At 45.3% G+C, this 12,868-nt stretch overlaps 1 protein-coding gene across 3 annotated transcripts in view; it reads left to right on the top strand.

Moving 5' to 3' along the window:
* Positions 1-12,868, top strand: part of NAV2 (neuron navigator 2) — a 417,342-nt gene that overhangs the window by 367,862 nt on the left and 36,612 nt on the right. For all 3 annotated transcript variants that reach the window (XM_059722729.1, XM_059722730.1, XM_059722731.1), the window contains 3 exons: positions 6,311-6,394; positions 9,558-9,669; positions 12,411-12,556. In XM_059722729.1, the coding sequence (XP_059578712.1) occupies positions 6,311-6,394; positions 9,558-9,669; positions 12,411-12,556 (342 nt within the window). The remainder of the gene's footprint in view (positions 1-6,310; positions 6,395-9,557; positions 9,670-12,410; positions 12,557-12,868) is intronic.

The following is a 12,868-nucleotide window of genomic DNA, read 5'->3' as shown; positions in this document are numbered from 1 at the left end:
TTTTGGATCAATATAATAAGTTAGACGTAATTGTCAATTGTAAGTCATGAGAATATATAGTATATTTATCTATGGTTTACTCTGGGTTTTTTTTTGCTGCTTATTATTGTTCTTTTGAAATTAGAAGGGTTAGACAGAGGCTGAAACTAGAGCTTCAAGGGCATTTGGATATGGATCTGAACTCCCATATTTCAAGAGTGGCTGCTGTGGTAGTAATAGTTCTGAGTGAAAATCTAAATGAAAATACCCACAAATTTGTGTAAAAAAATATGTCTACTACAGAAATAGAGCAGGATTTTTTTTTAAGAGGTACTAAAGTTTCAAGTTGAGGATTCTATATCAGTAGTTCATAATAGATATGCATTTCTTTTAATTTAGTGTCATGGCAACACTGGACAGCTATCACCTTTAGAATAGTCATACAGTGCTGGTTCTGATCCCCTCCCCCTTTCTAGACATCATATGGACAAGGAGAATAATGAACTGAAGTAGACAGAAAATAAATGAAATTACAAGCTTCAGATGTATGGTTGGTAGTTTTCTTACCTTCCTTAATTTAAAGCAGCTGATGACATATTTTAAGCATGTAGTTTACAGTTATATATATGCTTCTGGCAATATATACTCTAGTACTGTAAACTACAGGGCACAGTGCGAACAAGAGAGAAGCAGAATGTGACTCTAGAGCAGTGATTCACAACCAGGATGCTGCCAGATCCTTTGAAGCATGCTGGGAGGTGGGAGGAGATAAGGAGATAAACGACGTATGAGGAGATAATCAAATCAGATAAGCCCAGGCTCAGTCTTGTCCCTGCCAGGATGATCCCCAGGCCCCACTACCTGGTCCCTCTGCAATAGGGTTACCATATTTCCAGTTTCAAAAAAGAGCACACCTGTTGTGGGGGGGACGGTAATATGATTGGGAAGGGGCAATGATATGCCCATGCCTTGCCCCTGCCCCTGCCCCTCACTCCCAAGCCACAGCCCCTGCCCCCAGCCATGCTGCTGCCTTTCACTCCTGACCCACAGTACTCTCGCTTCCAGATCATGCTGGTGCCCTTCACTCCAAATCCTCAGCCCCCCTGTCCCTGCTGTTACCCCTCATTCTCAACCTGTAGCCCCCTGGCACTGCCTGTACCTCACACTCCTGACCTCAGCCCTCAGCTTCCCCCAGTCCTCCAGCGTCTCCTGGCTGCCCTGCCCCTATGAGCATGGGCACTACCCTGGTGACTCCAGGTTGGCCATGCAGCTCCTTGCTGCCCCTGAAGGGCCCCCTGCTCCCTTCTCCCTTCCCCTGCCCTGTTGCAGCCCTAGTGCCCAGACAGCTTCCCCTGTGCTGGAAGGCACCCACCCCCCCGCACACACCCCTGCCCTCCACACGCACGCACGCATGCACGCACGCATGTGCGCGCGGTGCCCTGGACAGTCCTCAAGCCCTGGCCTTCCAACCCTTGCCTCCATAGACTTACCTACAGGCAGCTTCTGGGGCTGCTTCCACCACCTTGCCTGGCTGCATGCTGGCCATGTGCATGTGCACCTGAAGACACACATGATGCCCCCTGTCTACAATTGCCCTCCTCCCACTCTCACCATCCCCAATCAGCTCCTTGCTAGGGCAAGCTGGGAAGTACCATGAAAAACTTCAATGCTGAGCAGAGCAAAATCCCAGACATTTGTTGATATTCTAAAAAAACCTGCCCGGATGGAAATGGTTAGACGCAAAAAGAGGACATGTCTGGGAAGACCCGGCCATATTATAACCCTACTCTGCAAGTACTTTAATATGGAAATTAGCTTTTGAAAACTGGGTTCAATTCACAAAAGTTATGGAGGGATGCCTCAAGTCTGGTGAAGGGTACCTTGAGTCCAAAAAGGTTGAGAACCACTGCTCTAGAACAGGGGATTCTAACCTGTGGCGTGGATGCCACAAGTGGTGCATGTGGCAGATGGGGTAGGGAACACAGCAGCAGATAGGGCAGGGCAGAGAAAGCAAAGTAACAGATGTGCAGGGAAGGAAACAGAAAACAGAGAAGCTGATCAAGAAGGGGAAAGGGATTGGAGTGGCACTTGAAGAGAGTACAGGGCTAATTTGTGGCACGCTTGCCAAAAAGGTTGGCCCCCCACTGCTCTAGATGATCCTTTGCTATTAAAGTAGGTTGGTAATCACATTGAATTCAAGCCATTTAAAAGATTTAACATAGTTGTATGGCTATTATATTGAATATTCTGTGCTTTATAGCTTTTTCATTTATGAGTCATTTCAAGCGTCATCTGAACATCTGCAGAAACTGTACAGAAACAGAGGGTTTCCAACTGTACAGAAACAGAGGGTTTCCATCTGCCCACATCTTGGTGTCTATTCAGTCCACTGGATGCTGGCTTATTTCAATTCTAAAGCCTTATAATGTTAGTATCCAATCTTAAGATATTTGGTATATTAGTTTTGCAGCTATGTGAATTATGGGATTCCAATATCATTCTGAGCTCAGATCAAGTTAAGCTTTAGTTGTTTTGTTTTCTTGTACAGTGTCTTTTTGACATGTGTTCAAAAAACTCAGAATACTGCAGAACTATTTTTAATTAGAACATTTTTTTTTAATGTAGCAAATCTATTGCAACTTTACATATTACCAGAAAATTACATACGTTGGCCCAATGAACACCTCTAACAAACACTGAGGAGAATCAAACAAGCAAGGAATATACTTTGAGCTAGGGAGGATTTTGCACTTTTATTTGTTTGCTTTTCAGAGCTGAGAATGTACATTTCAAAGGGACTGTGGATATCAGTGGTAATAAAGAGAATAAAACTGAACCAAGTATGGCCCTCTATGTATGTGTGTGGTGTTATAGAAGTGAAGAGGCTAATGTTTCATTCTTCCACTAGTACTGGTTATTTTATTGCCCAGCCTGAATTAGTGTTTTAATATAATCAGCATAATTCTCAGCATTTCTTTTGACAAAGAAAGCCAGAAGGATACCTGGCATAAATGCCAGGAACTCCTGGATGGGCAGTCAGCAGATTACCATTCTAAGAGGCATGTCTTAAAAGTTTGAAGAGCTTTCTTGCTGAATGAAGAATATCAGCTCTCTACGCTTCTATTAAACTGGCAACCACTTTACGATGGCCTCAACTATTTTCCTTCTGTGTAGAAAAAGTAGATTGAACCTGGACTGATTTACCTAGCTTGCATCGTTCTACCTTCTGGTCAGTACAACAAGAATGTCTCTTTGAAGCCTCTATTGTCCATTCACCCAAGACAGCAAAGTAGAATATTTTTTTACTTAAGAAACCTCACATTATTAATCCTTCAGATTAATTACTTGTTCTTATACAATGAAAGGGTGATTACCCAATTTAGGTTAAATATTTTTCACTAAGCTTAACCTAGTTAATTAGTTACCTAGCAGTCTGCTTTTCTTTTAATTGTATAGATTTCCTATTAAAATATTCCCAGACATCTAAGATATTATAAATCATGTAGTATTTTGATATTGTAGTCAAAATGATAGCTTGATAAGTAATGGAAATACACAAGTTTTGACTTGTGATGGACTTCTTTATGACCTTTTGCTTGTAAAATTCCACAGTGTAATATTACCTTGCTTAAATCTGTGAAACTGTCTGGCATACAGGATGTTTTAAGCCTTTAAATTGTTAGCCTATATATAGATTAATGATTAAATTCAGTCGACAGAAGTTGTCTCTAGTGAGTGTTTTGCTTGAGGTAAGGTTAGCACATCAATGTGTGATATCATTTTTGTGGCTTGATTTAAAAGTAGCTGTGCAGAATAACTTTTTTTTCTGTCTCACATCTTGAAGCATTTTTTAAAAATAATGGCAGATCAGGAAGAAGCAGACAACTTTATTTGAATTCATAAGCATTTGCTATAAAATTCAAACATTGCCCTCTGCCTTCAAAAGCATTTGTCACACTTTTATCTATGTACTTAATAATATTTAAGAAGTATCTAATAAGATGTGTTTTCAAACTGTTATTCATGCAATGTGCATACAACATATTTCAAAATCCTGCCACTAAAGTTCTTGATTGGTTTGAAGGGTGTTAATTTTTTGTGCAAGAAATTCTGTGGGTGATATCTTTTCCTGGATCAATTGTGTGATTGGGATAGATTTCAACAAGCATTTGTATACAGTGTATTCTTCAGGTAATTTTTTAGCAATTTCTATTGGCCGATTTTCTGGCTGGTTTGGTGGCAATTCAATAGAAGGAAGATGATATTAATTTTTCTTTTAGATGGAACAATTAATGCATATAGTTAAGAATATTTAATCGGTTATTTCATAGAGATATCTCTGGGGTATAGATCTTCGCCTCCCTGTCATGGCCACCAATGTGTGTTCATAACTTTTACAGAAAGTACCTATGAATAAAGTAGTAATATAGCCAAGTGTGGGATGGAAGGAGATTTAAGGATTTCTGGGTTTTCTTCCTACCACTGTTGAAGGCTAGCTTTGTGATTTTTGAAGAAATTACTTAGCTTCTTCATGCCTCAATTTCCTTATTTGATAAACTGATATAGTAAAATTTAACTGCCTAAGCAGGGGCTAATTCTTACTAAAATGCCTTGATGTTTTCTGGCAGACAAGGTTCCTTGGGTGAATTTTTCTGAGAAGACAAGTGTTAGGAGTCCAGAAGTCCTGAAAGCTTTTAGCAACTATGTAGCAAGTATAGTTGTAATTGTCTAAATAAGAATTTTAGAACATGAGAATCGCTTCTAAAACAAACCCAAAGGTCCCTTCCAGCCCATGTTTCAAATTTAATGTCCAGTGATTCTGAAATAGTTCTTATCTCACTGTCTTTTTCTAAAGGGTTACATGACCTTCACAGAAAAATTAAGAGTTCCAAACCACACTTGCATTGCTATTCTCTCAATGCCCCGGTAGTATGCCTGTTCTTTCCAGTGATCTCATAGCATTTACAGTTGACACAGAAAATAATGCAACATCAAGTGTAGAGAATATGCAGTATACTAGGGGATTGCAAAATGGGCCATATTCAGTTCAGACTCGGATTTGGCCTGAATCAGGGACAGTGATTTGATTTGGATCACTGTCCCCGATTTGATTCAGCCAAATCTGAATCCAAAGATTTGATACGGATTCGGAGAATCAGCGATTCAGCCATAGACACAGCTTTAAATGTTATTTCTACATACCTCGAGGTGCTAGGCATGGCTTGTGAATGCTGCAGTGCTGGGGCAGATGGAGCATCCCACAGGAGCACAGGGGGGCTCCCTGCATGATCAGCCGTGAACCTGGAAGTGGACTGGAAATACTTCCGGTCCACTTCTGGGTCCACCACAGAGCACGCAGGGGAGCCCCCTCATGTCCTCCTGGCTTAGCAATTGGCTCTGGGTGCCCCCCCAGACCCAGGAGGCACCAGTCACCAAGCTGGGGAGGCATGGGGGGCCCCCCCACCGTGCTTCCCAGTGGGCCCGGAAGTAGACTGGAAGTGCTTCTGGTCCACTTCTGGGTCTGCTGCCAAGTGTGCTGGGGGAGCCTCCTGCACTACTGTGGGACATTCCATCTGCCCCAGCATCACAGCATTCACGAGCCGCCTGGTACCTCGAGGTATGTAGAAAAAACATTTAAAGCTGTGTCTATATCCGAATCATCGAATCTCTCCAAATCGATTCAGAGGGTTCCGATTCACTGCAGAGAGATTAAAGGCTCTCCTGATTTGATTTAGATTCAGAGATTCAGACATCGAATCAGGCCAAATCTCTGCTGAATTGAATTAGGGACTGAAGCGTCGCACAGTCCTACAGTATAACTTTAGGAAATCTAGGTATTGATGTGCCAGATCAAACCAGTGGTCCTTCTATATCTGTAACCAGTCTGAGAATGATCAGTATCACTTTCCCCAGAGGAAGAAGTGCGCCATAGGGATTTTATGAGATGATCTGTTCTTGGGGAAAAGTTTCTTCTCACCCGTAACAGTGAAGTTGGATTATGCCCCCCATATTTAAATGTGCTTCTTTTAATAACATTTTCCACAGAGGCTATGATTTGTAAATAAATAAATTTAAAAAAATCTGTAGACTAATCTTTTATCTTCAGATATTGCCAATTTCCCTACAGTAAATTATTTCTACTAATTTGTTTGTAGGACATTTTAAAGGGTATGTTTTCATTTTGTCTTGCCTACTCTAATCTTTTTACTTCCCCTGAGGCATCTACTTAACCAAACATGAGGGCACAGTACTACTTTAATGCTTACATGAACACAGATGCTGATTTAGAAGAGAGTGTAAAATTCACTCTGCAATATCATTTGACTTTCAGGCTCACCTTGTGGCAGCATTTGAACAGAGCCTTGGGAACATGACAATTAGACTACAGAGTTTGACTATGACAGCAGAACAAAAGGCAAGTTGGAGATGAATTTGTACACTATATATGTACATAGACACACACATCCCAGAGGGGCAGGTCCAAAATGACTTTTAAAAGTGTTTATATGAGATGTTTAATTAATTAGGTTAAATCTTCTATATTTTTAAATAAATAAAATATGGATCTTACAGAGAACTGGCCCTTGGTGAAAATAGTCACTCTAGAGATAAAGAGGTGATATGGTAGTTCTGGCACAAGAATGGGAGCGAGGGGGCATGTCTACACATGCTATTAATGCACAGCAATAAACTCTGGTGCAGTTTGTGACAGAGTTTATTGCTCCCGCATGCACCATTTGAACGTGCACCCCACAGCATATTGAGTTGGGGTGGAGCAGTCCTGGCTGGCAGGGGAACTCAGGTGGTTCCTCCTGTCAGTCTGGGGCTGCTCCTACCTGGCTCAACATGCTGCAGAGGGGCTGGCTGGGGCAGGAGGGTGCTTCAGTGTGGGGCTAGCTGGCAGCCTCTGCATGAAGCATACTTGTGTCCCAGTAAGTAACTCTGCCATGGGATAGTACTTTTGTTTACAAGTACCAACCTACAGCAGAGATAATTAGTTTACTCCATCTTAATAGCACCACCATGGTGACATTTTAGTGGAGAGCTAATTAGTCAGCTCAGCTATAAACCTCTCATGTAGATGCACCCAGTACCTCTTTAAGTTCTGCTCCTAGCTGTGCCACTATAACTCACTCTCTAGCCTTGGAAAAAAATCACTTAACCTTTCTGCCTTGGTTTCCCCACCTGTAACTTTGACACATTAATGCTTGTTTATCTCACAGAGGTGTTGTAAGGGACTGATTAGATAATGTCTGTGAAGTATGTTGGATGTAAAGAATGCTAATTATTGCTTATTGTTGTAATATGTCTTCTCCCAACACTGACAGGGTGCATCTACATGTGCAATTAATAAGACTGAATAAATGCCGGCACAATTTTCACCAAAGCAAAACTACCATATTTCACAGTGTACAAGTTGAGTTTTGAAGCCCAGTTTTTAATTCTTAAAATTCAACCTCAACTTATACACCATATCACTGTGCCCTGTGAGTGGCATGGCACTCAGCTGTCACAGCCCAGGTATTGCTGCTCACAGAGGATAGGGCCAAGCACTGAGCCCAGCACCTCTTGCAGGGGATTGGGCTCTACCAGCTGAGCATCAAACATGGCCCTGTCTGCTACAAGTGGTGCTACCAAGTACTGAGCCCTGCCCTGTCCCCTGCAAGTGGCGCTGGTCCCAGCCATGACAGCTGAGCACTGGGCCTGGCACTTACTTGGCTGGTGCAGCCCTATCCCATGCAAGCAGTGCCAGGCTCAGCTGGCATGGCCCCATCCCCTGTGAGCGGTGCTGGGTTTGGTGCTCAGCTGGCACAGCCCAGGCAGCACCACTCGCAGAGGATGGAGCCACGCCAGCCGAATGCTGAGCCCAGCCCCGTCCCCTACAAACAGTGCTTTGGATTAGGTCAATTTATACAGTGGATCTACAAAGTCATAACTTTTTGGATCAGAAATATGGGGTCAACGTATACACCATTGTGACAGGGGGCACGCTTGGGGCAGAGTCTCAAGCCAGCCCACCGACTTGCCTATTGGGCAGTCCACCCAGTCTCGCCTGTCACAATTTTAGTCTTAAAATAATCTGATGGTAAAATGCAGGAGGCTGCCCATTACATGCCCTGATGCCAGGGTGCGCTATCCACAGCTCCGTACCATCCCTACACCATGGCCCATGCCTCGCAGATGGCATCCAAGAGTTCTAACTGGCTCCAGATCAAGCCCAAGCCAAACTCGGCCGTAGTTAGGTCTCTTCCATAGTACCCAGTTATAGGCCACATGCAGACAGCCCCTCCTCTCACAGGGGCCTTATTCACTCCCCGTGCTCTCACCAGGGTCCCACTCATACTTCCCTTCTTGGGCCACACACACCCTGCCCTTGCTCTCTGAGTGACCCCTTAGGGCCATCAGACCTAATTCCCTGCACTCTTAGGCCCAAGAGGCTGTGTGCTTGCTGACCAGTCTCATGCCCTCATCTAAATGGCTGCCAGGCAATTTGCCAAGCTAAGGCTGACTTTGCCCCATGCCTGTCTCCGTGCCACTTCTCCACCCCTGTCTCTCTGAGGCTCCACACTGCCCCCTCGTCGGTGCCAGAGTTCTCTGGGATCCTCCATCCCCACTGCCCCCATAGGCTCAGATGCATGCCAAGATGTGCCTGGCCCACCAGTTTTAACTACAGACCCACCAAAGGGTTAAGGCTAGAGCTTAGGCACCCTTCCCTGCCTTTCACTGGGAAACCAACTGGTCTGGCATTTCTTGGGAACTCCCACACTACCAGGAGCCCCACCAGGCCATCCTTCCCCAGCAGGGTGTAGTTTTAGGTCATACACAAGACCACTGAGTCCTTCTCTTCCCACATAGCCTCCCCTTTACCTCAGAGTTGTTCCTGGAGCTGGAGCTCAGTTTCTTCCCTGCTGGCTGGTCACGAACTGCTCCTCTCAGCCCAGAGAGCTGGGCATTAAATGACTGCCCTAATCAGGCACCTGCCCTCTCCCTGACTTAGCCCTTAAAGTGACAGGCACCAAAGGTGCTCTGTCACAACAGTGTCAACCTATACACCATGAAATCTGGTAAACCAGATGTTACCATCTACATGTGTATTTAAGCACAGTAATTTACTCCACTGTTGGATAGTAGCTATGTGTGATGGGACTATCTAGCAGCACAGTAAATTAGTCTATACTGACATAATAGCAGCAAACATATAGATGGTGACACTTTACTGTGCAGCAAATTAGTCTACTGCTCAGTAAAGTGCACATGTACACACTCCCATGTATACCCAAATCCAGTCGACATTCTGAACCTTACTTCATAATAAAAAGCCATCAAGCTTAAACAATGTATCTCAATACACATTTAACTGAACTAAAAGAAAAGCTGCGTTTTACGGAATGTCATTATATGACCCTTTAGAAAGTTGTGATTCGAAGGTCTAGTCACTGATTTATGGGAATTGTGCTTTGCCAGCTACTCCAAACCTCAGCCATGCTTTTTATTTTTCAGTTGTTCAATCAGTCTCCCAAACAGCAGTGCTTTGTGTTTATATATATATATATGAATCAATTCCAATTTTATTTCAGGATTCAGAACTGAATGAATTACGGAAAACCATTGAGCTTTTAAAGAAGCAAAATGCTGCTGCTCAAGCTGCCATTAATGGAGTAATTAATACACCTGAGCTCAACTGCAAAGGTAAAGAGAAAACTCCTCTTTTAACATTAGCACAGCACTCTCATGACATTAGTCCTCTTGATAATATCTGATGCAACTTTGCCTTGCCAGAAATTGGCTTTGCATATATCACCAACATGTATTTGCTTGTCTTTGGGTGGAGATTTGTAATTTTGTATCTCAAATAAGACCCTATAGTTTTCATTCATAGGTTCCACATAAGTATGCTACTGTGTAGCACTATGCATCCTCTTCAAATGCACTATATTCTTCTCAGCACACTATATTCTTCTCCCTTGTAGGTACTTTTAGATTGCTGTATAACTGCCCAATTCTTTTATTGTGTAATTTCAAATACAAAGTGTCACGTATCAGGGTTCCAGCAGTGACTGTGCTGCCCCCTGGAAGCTCTGTGACTAATGCCCACTCTGCCCCTAGGGCACCTTCTTGACTCGCCTTCCATGCCTTGATGGAACTATGATGATAAGAGGGAGGCTGCCCTGATCTTATTATAATGACCACCCAGATTGTGGTCATGGACTTGCGGGCTAATGACATGGCTCCATACACCATTTCCCATGCCTTGCTGATGGCATCCTTGCAGATGTCTTGCTAGTCACTGATACAGCCCCTCTCTAGGTCTCTCTCAGCCTCACTCCAGGCCTCAGACCACTCAGTCTCTGCTCATAGCCCCTTCTTCAGTTGCCAGACCCCTTGATCTCTCCTCCGGTCCCACAGATCCCTTGGTCTCACCCAACCACTCCCTTAGCCACCCAGCCCTTCAGTCTCTCTCAGGCCCTATTCAGGTTGCTACACTGCTCAGTACCTCCCAGGCCCCTCGCTGAAGCCCTCAGACCCCTCTGTTTCACCCACATGCTCCCTGGGCTACCAGGCCTCTTCGTCTCTCTCCTGGACTCTCTGCAGGGTATCACCTCCTTTGTACTTTCCTGACTTCTCTCCAGCCCCTTGGCCCTGACCAACCCTGTGCTCTACTCCTGGCTCCTCACTGGGTCACTGGACCCTCATGGTCCCGGACTTCCCTGGCCCCTCACTGGGCCACTGGATTCTCAGGGTCCCAGTCTCTCCTGGCCCCTCACTAGGCCTGTCTCTATTCCTGGCCCGTCGCTGAGCCGCTGGGCCCTCATGGTCCCAGCTTTCCCAGGCCCCTTGCTGGGCCTCTGAACCCACGTCGTCCCAGTCTTCCCTTGGCCCTTCACCGGGTCTCCGGACCCATGGGATCCTGGTCTTCCCTGCTGAGTGCTTCTCTGTTGGGGTGTGCTCCCCTCCCCCTCCACAGGGTCACCCACAAGGCAGTGAGAGCTGAGGCTTTCCAGTACCCCATCCTCGCCTTTCCCTGGAGTGGCTCATGCATGGCATTTCATGGAGGCTGCCTTGCCACAGGCAGCCCCACCACACCAACCAACTCCAGTAGGGTGTAGTTTCAGGTCATACCCAGAGCTGATCTTACATGTTCTATGCCCCTCCTGGGCTGCTAAGCACTGGACCCCCTGGCTCTGGCCCCATCTCACTCTTTGACACACCAGCCATCATCTTTCTGGGCTGCACGCCCCTTGACCCCCTTCTCTTTTGGCTGCAGCCGCCCAGGGACCTTTGGCCTCTCCTAGGCTCTGGCCTCACCTCAAAGCCAATCGAGAACTACAAGCCTGCTCCCCTCTGGTATTCTCCACTGTAGTCTGTTTCACCCTTCAGCCCCTCCTGGATCCTGGCCCCTGCACAGGCTAGTTGAGATTCCCAGGGTCAGTCCTCCAGCTATCAGTCCCCTTGTCTCTGTGGGTCCACCCTCTTTGGCCCCTCCATGGGTCTCTCTCTCTCTCTCTCTCTGCAGGTTCAGAGCCCTCCGTAGATCTTGTTACACAGCCCGTTCCTTCTTTCAGTACAACCTGGCCCCTCAGTAGGCCCACAGACTCTCAGCCCCTCTCCCAGGACTCACCTGATTTCTCACTATGCCCTAGTGCACTCAGCCCCTCTCTCTCTGGGCTCACCTGGCCACTCAAAAGGACCCAAGCACAGAAAGGGGCCTGAGCTTTCTCTCAGGGCTCTTCTTGCCCCCTAACAGGCCCACAGAATCTTGGCCCCCATCTCAGGACTCTGGACCCCACACAGTATTCTTAGGAACCTCCTCCATCTCCTTAGTTCTTACCTGGACCACTGGATGTTATTCTCCTTGCTGGCATTCAGGAGTGGTAGCTTTCCTGCTGGTTGATGTTCCTACACCAGCTCCCAAGATGTTACTGTCTGCCCTCATCTCAGGGTCTGGGCTTATACCCTGTCTAAACTCAGGCCATTTCAAATCAGGTGACTCTCTTCAATCAAGTGACTCCTTTGATCAGGCCTAGCCACACCTGACAGCCCCCTGGGTTAGCTGACTCAGCAATTGCCCTGACCCCACCTGCCAGTGGCTCAACAGGCTGCCTGCCCTCTTAATGTAGCACGTACATCAAGTGCCACACAAAGTAAGGACCACAGTCCTGCAATGCCTTCTTCACATTGCTAGGCCCAGTGATTTACATAGGGGTGGCTTGCTAGAGGACAGGTTTTCAGGATCATATCTGAGATATTAGTCATATCATGAGTAAAGTACCTACCAATATTACCATGCACTATACAATGCATTATTGTGTGCAAGTGATTCTAAATGTGTTTGCTTCCTGCAACACATTTCTCCTTCTGCAGAGTTGACTGATCAAAGGAGAAGCTGAAATCTCTTAAGTAAATTTGACAGTGACTTTGTTAACATTCAGGTACTGGAACTACCCAACCTGCTGACCTGCGGATTCGAAGGCAACATTCTTCAGATAGTGTCTCTAGTATTAATAGTGCTACTAGTCATTCAAGTGTGGGAAGTAACATAGAGAGTGATTCAAAGAAAAAGAAGAGAAAGAACTGGGTGAGTATATTTCAATAGATTACATGGTATAAATGTAAATTTATCTTGTGGACACGTGTAGCGTGATCCACAGGTCAGCACAAGGATATATACCACTTGTGTCCTGTCCAAACTCAGTTTTGAAGACATAAATGAGTCTTAAGTAACACAAATTCTACGTATTCTCCCCCCACCTTTTTGACTGCAGGTACATGAACCAGGGAGAGCAGAGAGCCAAGAAGTCTCATGGAGTGCAAGACATTCTGGGAATCACAGTTCTCTAGACTGGCAGTGGACTTTGCTGCTGCCAGGGGAAACTTTCACCACATGTTT

The sequence above is a fragment of the Alligator mississippiensis genome, chromosome 2, assembly GCF_030867095.1.
Source record: "Alligator mississippiensis isolate rAllMis1 chromosome 2, rAllMis1, whole genome shotgun sequence".
In the NCBI taxonomy this organism is placed as follows: Eukaryota; Metazoa; Chordata; order Crocodylia; family Alligatoridae; genus Alligator; species Alligator mississippiensis.
Note: the sequence above shows the minus strand (reverse complement) of the source record. Positions and strands in the feature narration are given on the sequence as shown.